The sequence below is a fragment of the Larimichthys crocea genome, chromosome I (assembly GCF_000972845.2).
Source record: "Larimichthys crocea isolate SSNF chromosome I, L_crocea_2.0, whole genome shotgun sequence".
Lineage (NCBI taxonomy): Eukaryota > Metazoa > Chordata > Actinopteri > Sciaenidae > Larimichthys > Larimichthys crocea.
In genome coordinates, this window is record NC_040011.1 from 12,508,166 (window position 1) to 12,526,463 (window position 18,298).

The 18,298-nt window shown below is 44.1% G+C and overlaps 1 protein-coding gene across 1 annotated transcript in view; it reads left to right on the top strand.

The window, feature by feature from the left end:
• pcgf3 (polycomb group ring finger 3) overlaps window positions 1-18,298 on the top strand; it is a 53,013-nt gene that overhangs the window by 18,623 nt on the left and 16,092 nt on the right. The window contains exons 2-4 of the mRNA XM_027285543.1: window positions 8,866-8,975; window positions 12,892-13,009; window positions 17,760-17,856. Coding sequence (XP_027141344.1) covers window positions 8,961-8,975; window positions 12,892-13,009; window positions 17,760-17,856 — 230 coding nt within the window. The 5' untranslated portion in view covers window positions 8,866-8,960. The remainder of the gene's footprint in view (window positions 1-8,865; window positions 8,976-12,891; window positions 13,010-17,759; window positions 17,857-18,298) is intronic.

Genomic DNA, 18,298 nt, shown 5'->3' on the forward strand with positions numbered 1-18,298 from the left:
GGGGGGAGGGGGGGTGGGGGGGGGGGGGGGGAGGGGGTGGGCAGAGGCTCCTTCACACAATCTGTTTGAAAAAAAGGTTTCAGATCGTTGGCCATTCTATGAGTTTAGGTCTCCTTCCCTATCTGGCTGCTCAATGTTTTTCATGACCGGTGCGTGGTTTTCAACCCACTCCACACCTCCCTCATGTGTTCTGCTGAGTTTGCTCTCCCGAGCCTTTCTCACTGTAACAGTACCTGCCCTCTGCTTATCTTGCTCCCTCAGCTCGTCTGCCACCTTCTTCAGCTCCATCTTTTCTCCGCTCTGAATGCCGCCTTTCTCCTGTTGAGCGTGTCCTTGATTGTCCTTAGGCACCAAGGGTTGTGTGTTTGAGAAACAACGCACAGTCTTGGTGGGGATGATGTTATCAGTGCAGAGATGATATAACTGTAATGCAGTGCAGAAAAGCTTCCGATGTCCCTCCCTGATCTGTCGCAGAGTACATCCACATCAGCCCTCTCAAAGCATGCTGAAGAGTCTGTTCTGCATCGTGACCACCTCCGCAATTCTGGTGATCACAGGTCGCCGCGGGACCTTCAGGCAACATAGCAGGCTGTTAAGTGGCCAGATTGTGGTCTGATCTGCCAAGAGCAGGGAGAGCTGTGCAACTGTATGCGTCCTTGGCATTGGCATACAGCAGGTCCAGGGTTTTATTGTCTCTAGTCTTGCAGTCCACAAACTGCTTGAAAGTGGGCAGAGATGATGACAGGGTGGCGTGGTTAAAATCCCCAGAGATGGCTATGAAGGCACTGGGGGCGTGCAGTCTTGAAGTCTCGCTTACCCCACCAACCGCAGAGCTGATGACGTCATCAGCCCGCGGTGCGTCGGCAGACGGTGGGATGTAAACAGAGATGATGATGGGCTGTGAAAAACTCTCTGGCAGGTGTATGGCCGCGAACTCACTGGCTAACAGTTCAATGTCCGGGCTGCAAACACGCTCCTTCACCGTAACGTGTCCAGGGTTGCACACTTGTTGTTTACAAACACAGCGACACCTCCTCCTTTCTTCTTGCCGCTGCCGGCACAACTCCTGTCCCCTCGCACCAACTGAAAGCCGGGTACACTCACCACAGAGTCCGGTATGTGTTGTTTGAAGCCAAGTCTCTGAGAAGCACAGCACCGAGGCCTCACGAAACATACCGTCGCTCCGTGTGAGTGCTGTTAGCTCCTCCATCTTGTTGCCCAGCGATCTCACGTTTCCCATAACAATGGAGGGGAGATACGGTCTGTATCTCCTCTTCCTCAGCCACCGTCTTCTCCCAGCTCTGCAGCCCCGGTATTTCCTCCGTAGCTCCGTTGGGAATTCCATGCCTTTCTCCCATTTCGCCGCAGCGTCGGAGCTCCATCAGCTGGTCCCTGTTGTAAACAATGGGGCCATAGCGCTGCTCCGCCAGGGCCGGGAGCCGGCTCGAAAAAAGTGCTCCAAACACCGCGAAAACAAGAAAAAGCGAATGGAGTAACATCTCCTGTTATGGCAAATTCCTTAATCACTTGTTGAAAGGAAGAGAAATAAATAGAATGAAAAAAACAAGTGGAAATTTAGAAAAAAAGAGACACGAATGTGAGGCATAAACTCTAAGCAGGCAGCTGCCCGAGGACAGCGCCGGAAGTCAAGTAATGTTGTTTTTTATATTATTCAAATATTTATTAGGCACAACTTCTAATGTTACAGTGTTACAATGTTCATGGTAAGTTCTGTGATTTCCCATGGTCTGTGAATGCGTCTGAAATGAATGCGAGAGCGAGGGGGCGGGGCAGCAGGTGAGAGAGCGCCACCTGGGTGCGTCAGGTGTATGACGTACGGCGCACGAGGAGGTTGATGTGAGACCGGGACTGTGGGTTGTTTTTTGGCGTGGTTACGGCCGACAGTACCGAGTCCTGACCCAAACCGTTCAGCAATAAAGCAGTGTTGAATATCGCCTCGTCATTCACACGTGTCCGGCTGGACGCTACAATAGTAAGAGTAACGATTCAGCACAATGAAAATGTATCGGAGTAAAAGTATTAAATTCTCAAAATAGGTAGTGCAGTAAAGTGGAAGTTGGGAAAAAAATAATACTCCAAAAAAGTACAGATACTGCATTTTAGTATACTTAAGTACAGTAGTTAGTAGTTTATATATTTAATGGTTTCTTATCTATCTCGTGTCGATTCTGATTGAATCAGGTCTTTGTTTGTTTTTTAAACAGGAATCATACTCTTCTATTTATCATGAGTCATGTTTCCACTTCATGTCATCAGATCTTCCAGTTTTATTTCAGGAACATGGACTTGTGTCCGTCCACGCAATACTGCATAAGACACGGTTGATGTTCATATATTTAATATTATGAATAATAAGAGAAAAACTGAGTTCTCTAACGTCCACTTGAGTCTCCAAAGTCCCCATGTTCAAATGTCTCACAGCAGAAATAAACATGTTACACGCCTGGACAAAAAACAGTTTTGGTCCTGTAGCTCATTATAATATTTGAGAATATAAATATTTTGATAAATATAATATTTGTACAACCAGCTCGCGTAGCTTCACCCATCTCCGCGGAGGAGGAGGCAGGCTGAGTTTCCTCATGTGGTGTTTTACAGCGTACTTTATAATTTCACTCAGCGCTTGATTTTCATGGAAGTGACAGCCGTAATGTTTCCTTCAGAATTTGGCTGTTTACAAAAATGTTTTGTTCTGCGGATCCTGCAGGATTCTGGATCTGTATTTTTTTAAGGTTCGGGTTGTTGCTTTCAGGGTCGCCTCGGTTTAACAGCGATCAGTGAACTGAACTGCTGCCAGCGTAGATGTGAGTACTGTTGGTTATCTGAACGTTGCTGCAGAGGTTGTAGGCGGGTCAACTACAAGAATGCACCGGGTGCCAGTCAGAGTCACAGTCTGACAAAAAAAATAAAACAAGCAGACACAAAAATAATGCAGTCAACCCCCCAACAAGATAATAAACAAGGCCAGCTTAGCACACAAATAAATAAGCAGCCCACACACTGCAAGGTGATTTCAGAATGGGAATATATTAAACAACGAAAACAAAATGTACAACGGGTACTCACTGTACCGAGTTTAAAATAAATGGTCAGTCTGTCAATCGGTCGGTCGTCGGTCGGTCTTTCCTCCACCGGACCGGCAACCTCCTGACGCGTGAAAAGCTATCCAAGTCAAGAAATACACAAGCCACTCCACGGGACGACGGGACTTCCAGTTTAAGCCATAAGATTCAAACGGGACTTAAACACACGCAACACACGAACTAGCACTGTCAGTCGCAAACACCTCGGGACTCGCCTCTTCCTACCTCTCCATACCGGTGACTTGCACCTATCCTAAATACTCCTCCTGGAGGACAAATTGAAAACCGCGCGGGATGCGGTGGCTTTCTTCCACTGGAGTAGGCGCTGACTGTGGGTGGATGACGGAGGACGCCCATGGATGGAGGTGTGTTTGAAGGTGTGGAGCATTGTGTTTCAGACTGCAGCGCTACAAGGTTTCCAGGTGAAGCCATGGCACAGCGTTTAATGTTATGAGGTGTGAAGTTGTGTTTGGCGCGCTGTGACTTGGAACGTACAGTCTGTGAAGCGTCATTGGATATGCACAGTTTCTCAGGGATCATATAGGGTGACTGACCTCTCACCCCCGAAGTCTTCATCCTTCATCCTGTTCTGCTATTTCTGCAGCACAGGATGAAGGATGAAGACTGAAGGAGCTCTCGGCTCGTTACGTAAAGACCACAAAACATGAAAAGTGTTTTAACATTTTATTTGAGAGTGACCGGAGCAACAGTTTTCCATTCAACGGCGTTCCAGGAATCACAGAACAGACGACTAGAAGCAAAGTGGATTTTAAAGAAGATATTCCGACATGACTGAAGCCAGGTCGGGCTCTTTGTAGTGAGTCACTCTGGTGTTTTGACAGCACACTCCCGCTCATTAGCGCCTGTAATATCCCCTTTAGTCTATCGTGTCTATTTGTGGAGTCTGAAGAGAGAAATCCTCATTAATTATTTTCAATTATTTGGGTTTCTTTAAGACTGTTAATGAGCCGAATCATCAGCAGGGGATCAGTCTTTGGTAAATTAATGCACTTAGCCGTAATGTGACCCACAGATTCCTTTAAAAAAAAAAAAACATTCACAGCTTGTGGTGTTGAGTTAAAGGTTTGTAGGATTTAGTGCCACCTAGCGGTCAAGTTGCAGATTGCAACCAGATGAATACTCTCTCTCCCACGCCTCACCCTCTCCTTCAGAGCATGGAAGAAAAACTGACTGGGCTCATTCTGGGACGATAAAAACGCAACAATTCTTATTTTCAGGTGATTATACGCTGATTAAAACATACTAATGAATATATAATATTCAATTCCTGCCAATAAAGGCTGTGTTTCCTCACTGGTTTTGTCTTGTGAACTCTTAAAATGGAGCCATGTACAGCTGGTTTTGCTCTGGCTGTAGTGTGGACCTTTTATTGGACAGATATTTTTGAGGTTTAGAGGCGTGATTATCCATTATTTCACAAGAATAAAAGCAGAAATGTGAGTGTAAAGTAATGGAACAGTTTCCTGTTACACGCTTTCTTTCTCGCCCCGGTCTAACTGGGGATTCACACCAGCGGCGGTGTCGTGGTTTAGCTTCGTCCTCGCGCCCACGGGGGATTGACACCGGGCGGCAGCGTAACGAGCCGGTCCGTATTCACGCGGGAATCCTGAACATACGCGAGACCCCGCGATAAACTGTCTATAAAGGAAACAACAACAACAAACAGCTGACGTTGCTTCTCCTCTGTTGGGTCATAAATGATTCGTCGTTCATGTTGAGACCCTTTGATCGATTGACTGCTCACCCGGTGCCACCGACCACGACGTAACGTTGATGTGAAGTTGTGATAAGCTACACGAACGCATTGTATTTTATTTTTATTTTGCATTACGTAGATTCTGTGTCGGATTTCCTGGGTTTCATTGATCAGGCTGGCAGCGATCAGCTCCGGTGACGGTGTGAATAAGGCGTAATCATCTACTAACTCATAATTAATGTTGTGACTCCAGGTTCAGTCATTTCCGTCTTTATTTGTGCTCCACACGTTTCACATTCAACGTCTCAGCGGCTCATCACATGAGGAAATAAGGCAGCTGCGATACGATGGCCGTAAAACACGATTGATAAAACCAGAGCGACTGGTTTCTGAACACGGTGGTGTCAATGGCGAGTGTGTGTGGTGTGTCACTGCTTTTGTGGCAAACAGTTGCTGCCTGACAGGTTTCAGTGGGAGGATGCATGATGATGAAGCCACGGTCTCATTGTGAATCACTGCGCTGACGAAAAAAAGGCCCTCGGTAACCTCCACTGTCATCTGAGGCTCGGACTGAACGTCAAACATGTTCGAGCTGCGATGAAAGACCATTTTAAAATGTATTATCATTATAAAAATACTGAGAAATACACACGGCGAGGACTAGTGATGCCGTTACTATACATGGAACTTTTGCATAGAAAGATGTTTCAGTGTGTTGCTGGCTGTTCACACCTTAATGATCAACCAGCACAGTCATCTTTAAGATCCTTCTTTCCTGCTTTTGACTCCTCATTGTTGCACGTTCCCAGCAGCGTAGACGCTGGAGTCGATAACCTCAGCGGCACACGGTCGAACCTGCCCTGATGTTTATTTCTCTGCTTTAATTAATTGATTAGTTGTTCGATCAATTATCAAAATAATAGCTCTAATTTGATTATTTCTCTTAAAACCAGTGAACTGTGTATTTGACCCGTGCCGGTCTTGGTCAGTTGGCCGGTCAGCACTCATGTCTGAATGATGAACGCTCTGCTCAGATTTATGTGCAGCCATTTAACAGAAAGCAGAAGTGTGACAGAGCAATAAACACATAAACGTAACAGGGCTTAATTTCACATTTATCTCCAGGACTCGTGGACCTCTTCAAACTTTTTTTTACAATCAGCCGGTGATGTTTACTCACAGAGCAGATAAAGCAGCCGGACAGACGCTTTGTACCGATGTCACCCTGCTGTGTTTGACCTTTGATGGCAGAAATAATCGGAATATAGAGTGTCGAGTTCTCAACAATCACCGAGAGGAATATTTGTAGCGTTTGCTCTGCAGGAACAGTCGCACGGTATCAAAGTTTGTCCTGATATCTGGTGTGTTACGAGGAAATGAGGAGATCATAGGCCAGAGAACGTCCTGATAACGTTGGTCTGCTGGCATTTCTGACTGAGACGAGATGAATTAAAGCTGCTGTGTGTTTTTCTGGACGCATATCGAAGAGGTCAGTGAAGGAGTTAGATTCACTCTGACCATCAGCAACACAGAAGTTTTACTGGAGATTGTCAGATCGAGCTGGACAACCTCGAGGACATCTGTGATATCAGTTACAACTATAACTACAACTACTGCTGCTGTGGAGGAGGACAGAAACTAAACGTTCAAAAGCACAGATCTGTCGTCTGAAAGTGATTTTCAAAAACATGTTTGCATATTGGTCGATTGCACATTGAAAGCAGAACTCTGACGGTCAAACTTCCTTTTGTGCCGTAACTGTCACGCTGTCATTTTGTGATCGTGCAAACAGAAACCACACGGACTCACGAGTACGTGACCAAATGACCGAAAATAATTTAATTTAAACAAACATAATAGAGCTGCGTCAATCTGTTAATCGCTTAGTCGATCGACCGTTTGGATCATTTTTTTCTTTGCTTTGTTATGTCGTCGCAGGTTTTCTGTCTTTTGTTTGGAATGTGTCGCCTCTGGCCGCGGACAGAATTTAAGCCAATTAAAATGATGATGACAACCAACAATTAAATCATAACTGATCGCCCTCTTCCAGCTTTGTGTCAACAGTTTGTGTTTGGCATGAAGCGGCTCCATTAACAAATGCTTTCCCCTGTTCGGAAGAACTTTACGGGGCCTCAGCACCTTCGACTGTGGGCCAGACCACATCACAGAACATCGGCACTGGACGTAGATCTTGTGTTTGAATAGCTCGGCTCCAAGCTTTCCGTTAAAACGAGCTTCTTTTCACTTTCTTGAGTTGACATCTGCTCTTGAAACTCCGTCGATGTGTTTTTAAAGCCGTAATAACTGTTTGAGAGCAGATGTCAGCGTCTGCCCTGATCGTCCTGGGTTTGTACAGACGTTTTATGTCCTCACACTCGTCTAAGACAAACCGAACACTGCAGAGTTTCCTTCAGTGGCGCTCGGTGTGTGAACGTGACCTCGACTCGACCCCCCCCAGCCGATGCGCAAATAATGAAACATTACATCACCGAGGAGTCGCCGGGGCGTCATGTGACGATAACATCTGTGCGGAGCTCGTCGGCGCATGACGGCGCTCTTTAATAGGCGAGCCAGTACAGTGTGTGTCCTCGGCAGCCCCCGCCACATTTCATCTCTGTCAACTAACTGGGCTAATTTCACGGTCTGATGGGCAGACAGAGGCAGGCTGGCAGACTCAGCCATGTCAGGCTGTTTTCTTTTTTAACTGTGTGTGTGTGTGTTCGCCTGGCATTCCCTGCTCGCTCCCATCGTGACTGGACTGGTCGGACTCCTACAATTAAGCGATGAATCACTCGCACACACAAACACACAAGTGATGGCAGGACTAGTCACTGCTGCCTGGCTCGAGGACAAGAATCTGTTGCCCTCTGCGGAGGACAAACACAACTGTCAGGAAAAACGCTGTACGATGTTAAACTTGTGTGGTGATACATTTGTTTGATCCCTCTCGCCAAGCTGTGGCATTTGGCTTGTCAATCAAACCGTGTGGGTGGTTTCTTTCCAGTTTGACTCGCTGTAGGTAGTTTTTCTTTGTTCGGTTGCTCACTAAAACAGGACTTTTAATTCACTTTTTATTGCAGAGTGAGATGAGAAAACTGTTTTGTGGAAAATATGGAAAAATGGACTAGAAACAGGGAGAATCAGGCAGCCTGGCTCCGTCCAAAGGTCACAAAACCAGCCTACGTGCAAATCTGTGAAACTCCCGGCTTCGTGTAAGACAATATTTTCAGGGACAGGCCCTCAAGGTGTGCGGGGGTGAATGTGACGAGATCAAATGATACAGCCGGCATAAAAACAAATATTAAGAGCATTTCGCTGAATTAACCGGAGCCCTGAGCTTGTTTCTCTGCAACAAGTCGGTCCCATCGAGGGGAAATTGGAAACAATAACACCCGACATGTGTTCCTTATGTCCAGTCTACTTTGTGATTTGGTTCTGGTCACGGTCACTGCAGAAAACCATGCAGAGCAAGCATCTCCCGTATTTCAAGTCTTTTGAATGCAGCTCTCTCTTTCTTGGCAGTCATAGGCTCTTCTTCTTCTTTTCGTCTTTCCAAAGAAGTTCTCTAAAGACGTTTGTTTGTTCTTACATATCAGGTGGACGACACAAGCGAGATGTCATGACATCTGTCAAGAGGTACAGACGGATGTTTTTCAAAATAAAACCGGTTCTGGCACGTCATCAGGTCCATTCCTCCTGGTCGAGGACGGCTGTACTTCAGCTTTGCATGTGAAGTGTGTAGAAATGTCAATTTTTCAGGGAACTCTTGGAGTCTTCACCGTTTGCTTAGTGACTCTCTTAAAACATTTTCCATTCAGGTTTTGTACCAATCAAAACTAGATTTAACGTGTTAACTGGTGAGCTTTGGTTAGCAGCTGTTTCTCCATGTTTCCAGTGGCTTCATATTCAGCGTACAGACATGAGAGTGGTATTGATTCATTCATCTAACTCTGGGCAACGAATCAAATGAACATACTGGTCAACCTTTGGTTAGAGTTGTCTTCCTCAGCTTAACATTGTCGCTCGTGTCTTTCTGTGTTACAGGCTCCGATGAGAGGCTCTCCATGATGAGGAGTTAACACTGTCGGCCGCACAACCGCAGGAAGAGACGTGGCTGCTGCACCATCCACAGTCGACGCATGGCGGTATTAGGGGTAAGAACCACGGCGTGCGGTTTACTCACCTCTCCGTATCAGTGCTGAGGAACTCACAGAGATCCTGTCGTGGTTTCTTGGTCTTGAAAAACGAAACAGACTTTGAATGGACACGAGTCAGGCCTGCTGCTCACTGTTGGGCTTGGCTGTCGGTACAAGTTGATGTTTTCTTTGGAGTAAAATCCAGCGTGTGCGTCCCGAATGTTGATGCTGCAGCGTGCCAACATGTTGGTTTAACATTTGATTCTAGTTTGATAAATACTGGTCCTTTTTAAACTTAAACTACATTCCTCCGATGTTGACCTCGGGATAGTTTGAGTGTTTTGTATTGGGGTGTGAGGTAGTTAGCTGTGGACGGGAGCAGCAACAAAACATATTTTAAGCACATAAAGGGAAACCAATCAACCAAATCAACATCAGTTGAAGCCGTTCGAAAGTCGCTCTCCATGGCCTCACCGAACTCCTCCCACGCCCGAGTTTTTGCCTCCGCAACCGCCGAGGCCGCACTCCGCTTGGCATGTCGATACCCGTCAGCTGCTTCAGGAGTCCCACAGGCCAGAGAGGTTCTGTAGGCCTCCTTCTTCAGCTTGACGGCATCCCTCACCGCCGGTGTCCACCAGCGGGTTCGGGGGCCACCGCCACGACAGGCACCGACCACCTTACAGCCACAGCGCCGGTCAGCCGCCTCGACAATGGAGGAACGGAACAAGGTCCACTCGGACTCAATGTCCCCCGCCTCCCCCGGGACATGAGCGAAGCTCTCCCGGAGGTGGGAGTTGAAACTCTTTCGGACAGGAGATTCAGCCAGACGTTCCCAGCAAACCCGCACAGAACGTTTAAGTGTACGCTATATTAAGAATGTTTCCACTGCTTTACCTCGCCGTCAGACGACTCTTCCAATGAAAAACTGATGCTCTTATATCGAACGTATTACTTCGAAACCACCAGACGTCATCGACCAAAACAATGATTTTACTGTGCAGAATATGGGAGACGATGGTCCACTAACATCTGTTAGTTTATTTAGTTATTGTCTGATATTAGTTGCTGTGGATTGAAGCAGCAATATAAGGATACGGTTCTCCATTGGAAGTTGCTGTCTGACAGTGAAAACCTTCAAGACAAAGTCTGCATTTCATCTGATATCAGCTTCTGTGCTCGTCCTCCTGTCTGCTTCTCCAAACCGGTCCTTTAAATAACCCAAACTATCCCTTTAAGTAGCAGTTATGTTCATCAAGCCCAAGGTCATGTCTTGGAATTGCTTGTTTCGTCCAATCAACACTTCAAAAGTAAAATATATTCAGTTTGCTGTCATGGGAGACGACTGTGAAGCTTGAATTGGGGGATATTTGACATTGCCGCTCTCTGATCGATTTATTGACCGATCATGACACATTAAGTTTAAGAAATCCATCACAGGATGACTAAAACACTCTGGAAAGCAAAAAGTTTCTTCATCTTCTCAAACAGCTCACAATAAGACATTGGAGCCGTCTGCAGAGACGACGATTCTAACATCTCCGTCGTCTTTATCGTCTTCGAATCCGTCTCTGCGTCCAGACGCTTTGACCGTTTTTAGCAGTCGGCGAGGACTTCACGACAAGTCGGAGCCTCTAAATGACGGATGTCAGCTGTCTCGGTGTCTTTACTCACCAGGCACAACCTGCCATTATCTGAGCTGTAGCTGGGTGTAATTTCACATCTTCAGCCGCCTGCTGTTAGTCAGTCCGTGAGTTACAAGACACCTCGTTGCATTTGATCCCGCTGTTGAACAAAGCTGCACCTTGTAGGTGTCAAGGTTGATTTGATGGATGCAGGAACAGAACAACATAAAATATATTAATGCACGTTCTGACACAAAGATGGATTTAATGTTAAAACGGCTCGGAGGTGGGGAGCTGCCGGCAGTCAGACCACGAGTTGAGCCAGACAGCCGAGCTCTCCTCGAGGTGTTGAGACCAGAGGGCTGTCTGCTTTCATCCAAAGAAGTCTTCAGCTCAGACATTCTCTTTGAGTTTTTAAAAAGTCAGCCCCGCTCCTGACAAATTGATATTCTCCCTGTGATCCGCCTTTAAAAAAAATCCTGTCCGTGAGAGAGAGCCACGATAAACGGGAGAAGAATGACCGTCCATCTGTTGACGGGACATGTTAAAGGTTCAGTGTGTCACTTTCAGGGTGATCTGAGAGGATGTGTGGAGCATGAGAGGCAAAACACAGAGCGAGAAGAGCTCACTGTTTGTTTTAAGTTATCAAAAAAAGTGATTTTAATAAGTGGAGGTGAGATTACTCCACCCATTCCCAGCTGGAAACACATGCACTCTGTGTTTTCTGTCATTCTTCTTGTTGTTTTCAGTCGCTGCCGTGCGTTTTTTACTGGATTCATCTGGGTCGAATTAAAGTTCTGAGCCGATTTTCACAAACTGTGGCGACTTTTCGGCGCTCTGATAAATAATTAGTGCTAATGAATCTGTTCTGAGTGGGAACACAGACATTACTCACACAGTGAAACCACAGTTAGTCATCCAGTTACTCAGCAAACTTCAGCTTCTGTGTGATCACACGTGTCGTTAGTCTCGTCGTGATTCTGCAGGTACGCGTCGTCGAACTGAAGTGGAAGCACGGCCGTGTTTTTTTAAAAGGAGCGATGAGCTCAGCGGTTTCTGTGAGCGGGATGGAGATGCTTCTGTGCCTGACGGCGTCTCTCTGACTGCAGCAAAGTTTCCTTCAAAGAGAAACGGGAAGCTGCGGCTGGAAGCAGGACCGATGTCTAACCGGCTCCTCGGGGTCCAATAAGACGAGGCGTGGAAAACAGACGTGAAACGCCGCAGTGAAATCCTGCAGAGTGTGATTACTGACGCCGTTGTAGCTTTTATCCAGCAGTTTTGGTCGTGAGGTGTTTAGAGGGATTTGTTTTAATGCTGCCGTTCTTTGAGCGTTCACTCGAGTCATTTAGCTTTTATTGTGGAGGAAGTGTTGTCCACAGACTAATCAAACAGATTAGCGGTTGCAAAGATTGAACCTAAAACCTCTCGGTGAAGCATCGCAACAGTCTGCCTCCCTGTGTTGTCACAACACAAGCGACGACTACAGTTCTGTAGAAAACAAAAAAAACTTTGGACATGTTTTAATGTGTAAAAAAAACTTTAATGTTGCAGTTTTTCACAGAAATATCCAAGTGAATGGAGGAAGAGAGTAGTTCAGATCGTCATGAGATAAATTAAAAAACTGGTGGAAACATTTTGAACCTCCGCCCACCTTCCTGTCGCTCTCCAGCTGTTTTTGTCACATAAATCCTAAAAAGGCCAAAAATATCTTTTAAAAAAACACACAGGCGATTAACTGCCTCTGACAGCTGATGAGATCCCATCGTCTATATTTCTTTCACATTTTTATTTTTTAAAGAGAGAGTTTCTTGCTACATTTAGAGACTTTTCAGCATCTTAGTGACTTTATTTCTCCAAAGCGACCTGCAGATTATCAGAACATACTCAAACATACTCAGATATATTATGTTTATATTAGATATTTACTCAAAGTCTGTGTAAATGACCACCGCTGAATGCAAATCAGAAACCCGGTCTGCAGTTTATTGGAGCAAACACAAAGCGGTGTGAACAGATTATTATGAATGCTGTTTGTAGCCGAATACTTCAGGTGAATTACGGTTTTTACTCAAACAAAATGCAGAAACACAAACTTCTGATGAAGAGTTTTTAAATCTGAAACAATTGAAAGTTTGAATTTGAGGCTATGAGGCGAAACTCTGTCCAAATAAAGTGTGACCATTTTCTGAAAAAATTACAGGCTTTAATAGAACACAGAATACGTTGCATAATAATTCAAAATAAATAGTTTTGTTTTGTTGAGTCAGTCTGTGTGAGTTTATTTAACCCTTTGTTCTGTGCTTCCTCTGCAGAACCCCGACATGCTGACGAGGAAGATAAAGCTCTGTCACATCAACGCCCACATCACATGTCGTCTGTGTGAGGGCTACCTGATCGACGCCACCACTGTCACGGAGTGCTTACACACCTGTAAGTGCCTCCACACACACACACACACACACACACACACACACACACACACACTGCTTCTCATCTCTTGGTTTTGTTCCAGTCATCTCTTCTTTGTTTTCCTCTTGTTTATTTGACACTGTTGGCCTCTGAGGACTCGTCTTGGCTTGAAGGGTGTTGCCTTCAGGATTTATCCCTGATGGGAAGACTCCTGGAGGGAGAGCGATGCCTCTTTCATCCATGCAGCTCTGAAACTTAAACACCGCCTGCAGGCTGGACGCTCCATCATCCGCAGTGGACTCGAGTTTCTCAGCTCACAACTTGATGTCTGCCTTCGTTTTTATTTATGTCGAGCACAATCTCACCCCTAAAAACCCGCCGTCATGATTTCTGAGTTATTTTTCTACAATTGGGAGTTAGTGCTTTAAATGAGAGTCTTATCAGCAGCAGGTAATCTGCACATTTATTTGCCCTCGCTGGGAGCTGAGCAGGTGTCATCTCTCATTCAGGCGGTGCTACATCATTAGCAGGATGTTTGCAGTAAAGCAGGATAACACGGTCTCGAGTTCCCGTCATTATATCATCTGGTCAAAGGCTCTCCGTCCACAGAAACCTCGACGAGTTTAAAAGCTGCTTGCATGAAGCGTTTGTGAGTTAATTACTTGAGCCTCAGGTTACATCCTGATGTCTTTATGCTCGCCTCGTCCTCTCACCTGATGAATCTGATCAGAATCTTTTAATTGTTGCACAAACGGGTTAAAGATTCTGTTTATAAAATCCAGTCAGTTTATCAACGAGCTCGGTCTGAGCAGAGTTAACTTGAATAATTAGCTGTCGCATCGATACAACAACAACAGACGTGTTTTAAAATTTGATCCCAAGATGACGTGATTGAACGGTTCAGATCCATCATGAAACATTCGGACTGTGTTTTAATCTTTAAAGGTTTGAAATCATCTCATCAGGTATCGGTCGAATTCTTTATAATAGTCACACTATCAGCTGGAATTCACTGAAGTAAAAGTACAAAAGTATCAAAATATACTTTAAAAAAACAAAACAAAGTGAGTATACAAATCTATATGATTCAGTTTGTTTAAATTACCCCCAATTTCCAGTTAATTCCTTAGTTTCTGATTTGGAATATTTCCTAAATTCCCCAGCTTAAATTCCCATGGGAAGTTTCTGGAGATTTAATGGAAATTTACTGGAAAAGTTTCCCTTTTTATAGTAATAAACAACAAAAAAATTAAAGTAGGAATTAAATACCAAGAGTAAAAATAAATGAATAAATGAAATAATGATAAAAAGAAGGTATGAAATAGCTACAGATATAAAAAAAATAGAATAAATAAGTAATAATTAAGCTTAATGAAGAAATAAAATAATAAAAATATAAATAACAACCATTTTCATGACTTCATCAGGTAAGAGGAGCTAATTTTAACTCGTACAAATAATTAAAAATCTGAATGTGTTAAACTAAAGCTGTCCAAATAAAAGTATAGAGTAACTTTATATGGAAATACTCAAAGAACAGATACATGAACAGTGTACTGGAGTAAAATACTCAAAGAACAGATACATGAACAGTGTACTGGAGTAAATATACTTGGTTACATTTCACTACTGCCCCCTGATGTTTATTAAACGTACACATTTCTGTCAGTGTCATCAGAAACTAAACGTCTTATCTCAGATGATTTATTGGACTGCGTCAGATTGTTCTATTATCTGCAGACACTGACACGACATCGACTGTAAACTGTAACGCGTACGATATTTTGTACTCCTGTTGGTGACAGACATGATAATACCTTCTGTTGTTTGTGTCACACAGTGTCATCATTCACAGGCTGTGAAGTTCATAACGTGTCCGTAATGAGAAAATCTGAGCTGATGAACCAACGTGGAGAGAAAACACTTCTCAAATCTCAAACAGACCACATGGACCTGTTTCCAAAATGAAGCATTTAATGAACAATATTTGTAATATGAACATAATTAACAATTAAAGGTGTTTTAATGGGGTTGGAAAACTGCCAATTTGATTGTTTTGATTAGCGAGCGAGTAATTAAACCCGTTCAACTGTTCGAAAGACATTTTTTAAAATACGACTCGAGTAAACAAACATCACACAGAGCTCCAAATTTAGAATAAGATGTTATTGTTGTTGTCCATTGGATTCACATTTCCATAATTACGTCTGTAACTGTGTATCTTTTGTTCAGTCGTAGAAAATATTCAGGCCTTCATAAAAAGCAGCTGCAGACCATCTGTGGGGCTTTTTCGGGACTTTTCATCGCTCTTGCGAAACAACAAGTCTGAAGGCAGAGCTTCCTGTTATAGAGTCCTCGACCGTGTTAACCAGACGCTTCCTGTACGGCCAGCGAGGCCACATTCAACCCTGATTCCAAAAGAGTTGGAACGCCGTGCCAGATGTAGTAAAAACAGAGAATATATGTAACGTTCAAACTGATAAACTTTACGGATTCGATGTCTGCAACAAGTTTGGATCATTGAAAGACCGTGAACGTTAAGAAATGCTCCAACACGCCAGTTTGAAACGTTCCACAGGTTGAACGGGTACGAAAGGAAAGGCTCGTTCACAAGCGAGGATCAACGCTGTCAGACACAGTTTCAACATTTCTTAGCACACGGCTCCAAGAAATTTAGTGATTTTTAACAGAAGAATCCAGAGAAATCTGTGACCTTTGACCCATCAGGCAGAGCCACATTAAACACAGACGCAGCTCGTAAACACTTCAGAAAACTGTCGGTAAACACAGTTTGTTGTTGCATCTATGAATGTAAGTTAAGACTCGAAGCAAAAACCAGCAAACATCCAGAAAAGCTGCCAACTCCTCAGAGCCCAAACTCATCTGGGATGGAAAGTGGAGAACTTTGTACTCTGGTTCTCGAGTCCTGGAAATCAGGAGCATTACTTCACGTGTTCGATCAGGTTTTGTTGGACGTTGTTGAGCCGCTTCATGTGACTCTGCAGATGACTCTGTTATGCTGGCTTGTGTTTTACCACCTGCTACAGTCAAACAGAAGTACCACCTTGAATTAATCGTTCTGTAAATCCTGGAGTGGGGTCACTGAGGCGACACAGTCTCCGTCTGATTGCCTAATCTGCAACCTCAAGTGCCCTTTAACGCTCACGAGATCTGAGAGCTAACAGAGCTGTCACACTGACACCGAGACGAACCTTTTGTGGTTTGATGTTGTGAGTTTGTCCTGTTGTGAAATCATAATCATCTGGCACTTTAAAGTAATGACGGGGCTCCGCGGATTTCCAGCTTGAAGGCATTCTCGCCTCCCGCCGTGCGCTGGAGCCGTTTAATCGAACTCGACACATTTACTCCCAGCCGGTGAGAACAATCTAATCAAACTGGAGTGTGGACCAATCAGCCTGCAAGAGATTAAAGTAAACCTTCCAGACGGGCCGAGACGCCTGACTCTGAGGATGTTTGTGGAGAAGCAGACGCCCCCTGCTGATGTTTGCAGCACGAAGCGACTCTCATCTCCTCTGAACATAAAACCCAATACGCCGTCGAGAGCGTGCGGCGTTATGAAAGAACAAAAACATGCAGGATGGACCCAGACAGCGCGATACCTCGTCTGTTCACCGGAGGGAGCTCTTCCACCGCAGATGAGGGGAGCCGCTCTTCAGAGTCTCATCTTTGATTCTCCATCTCAAAAAAAAAAATAAATAAATAAAAAGGAGCTCCGGCGTTTGAGTTCAGAGAGGAAAAAAAATTCACAAAGATTCACATCACGTCACCATTGCAGCTGTTTGGACAGACTCAGCTCCACCGCAATAAAAAGTGTCAGGGAGAGATGGATGATGATGATGATGCACAGTCCTGATCTATATCTGTACGTCATATTTATGTTTAAACATCAATGTTAATATTTGATCATTCTTCAAAAAGCCATGAAACCAGAGCTTCACCTCCTCTCGAAGGTTGATCGATTATTTCTGACAGAAAACAGAAGATAAAAAATAAATCTGCTGCTTTTCTCTGAGTCAGCGTTTCAGCCGATGCTTTTATCATCTCTCAGTTTGTGCAGATGAACAATAACAACTCTTAAATCATCAAACGTTACTGATCGATATGAATCAATGCTGCATGTTTGAGGCTGGAACATCTCAAAAAACAAACCATCAGCTGATATTCTTTATTTTTAACATGCAAACCTCAGATAAACAGTTTTAATCAGCATCATTTTAAATATTAATATAATATGATTGAGACGTTTTACAGTGTAAAAATAAACTCGTCTGTGCTCTCTGGTGGACAAAGCAGGTACTGGAGACACACGCTGGGTTTTTATCTGTTTATTTTCTGTGGATGTTTTTAATTTGCAACAACAAAACTGAGAGGGGAAAGTTTAAAAAATAAAAATAAAAACAAATAGAAACAGATTCAGCAAATAAATCATGACGTGTGCATGCAACCTTCCACACATTAATACACGAGACAAACAGCTGCTTTAACTGCTTCTCTTTCTACAATGTTTATCTCCATGAACAAACTTATAATAAGTCTGTAAATAAATCTGTTTTTTTTTAAATGAGCTGAACATTGATCTCTCGGATCATCTGATAGGAGCGATTGTAATCAGAGTATTTCTCACACAGACTGACTGTGAGTGTGTTAGCGACACATCCACCTGAAAACACACTAAATACAGAGTGTGTGTTTATTCATAAATCTGTATTTTATTCACTGTGTGTGTGTGTGTGTGTGTGTGTGTGTCCAGTCTGTAGAAGCTGTCTAGTGAAGTATCTGGAGGAAAACAACACGTGCCCCACGTGTAGGATTGTTATTCATCAGAGCCATCCACTGCAGTATATCGGGTGAGTGAGGGAGCCGCCGCAGAACACACACACACACACACACACACACACACACACACACACACACACACACACACACACACACACACACACACACACACAGGTGTTTTGACAGTGCTTCATCAGCGTACATCTGGAGCTGCTCGTTGCCTCTGGTGGTGTTTCCAGTGAAGAATAAAGGACCGCACATTTTATTTCTACATTTGTGATGGTGTTTGTTTTCATGTGAACATATTAAGATTCAGTTTATGAATTAATGCTGCACATGATGCAGTTTATAACTGTAACTGATTTATACTCAATCATTTCATAGATGAGCTTCTAGAAAACTTATAAGTACAATTACATCTTTAAATAGACGGACTCACAGGCGACTGGGCAGATTTTCTAACACTAATTAATTAATTATTGTGAATGTACTGATTTAATTGCTCTGTAATCT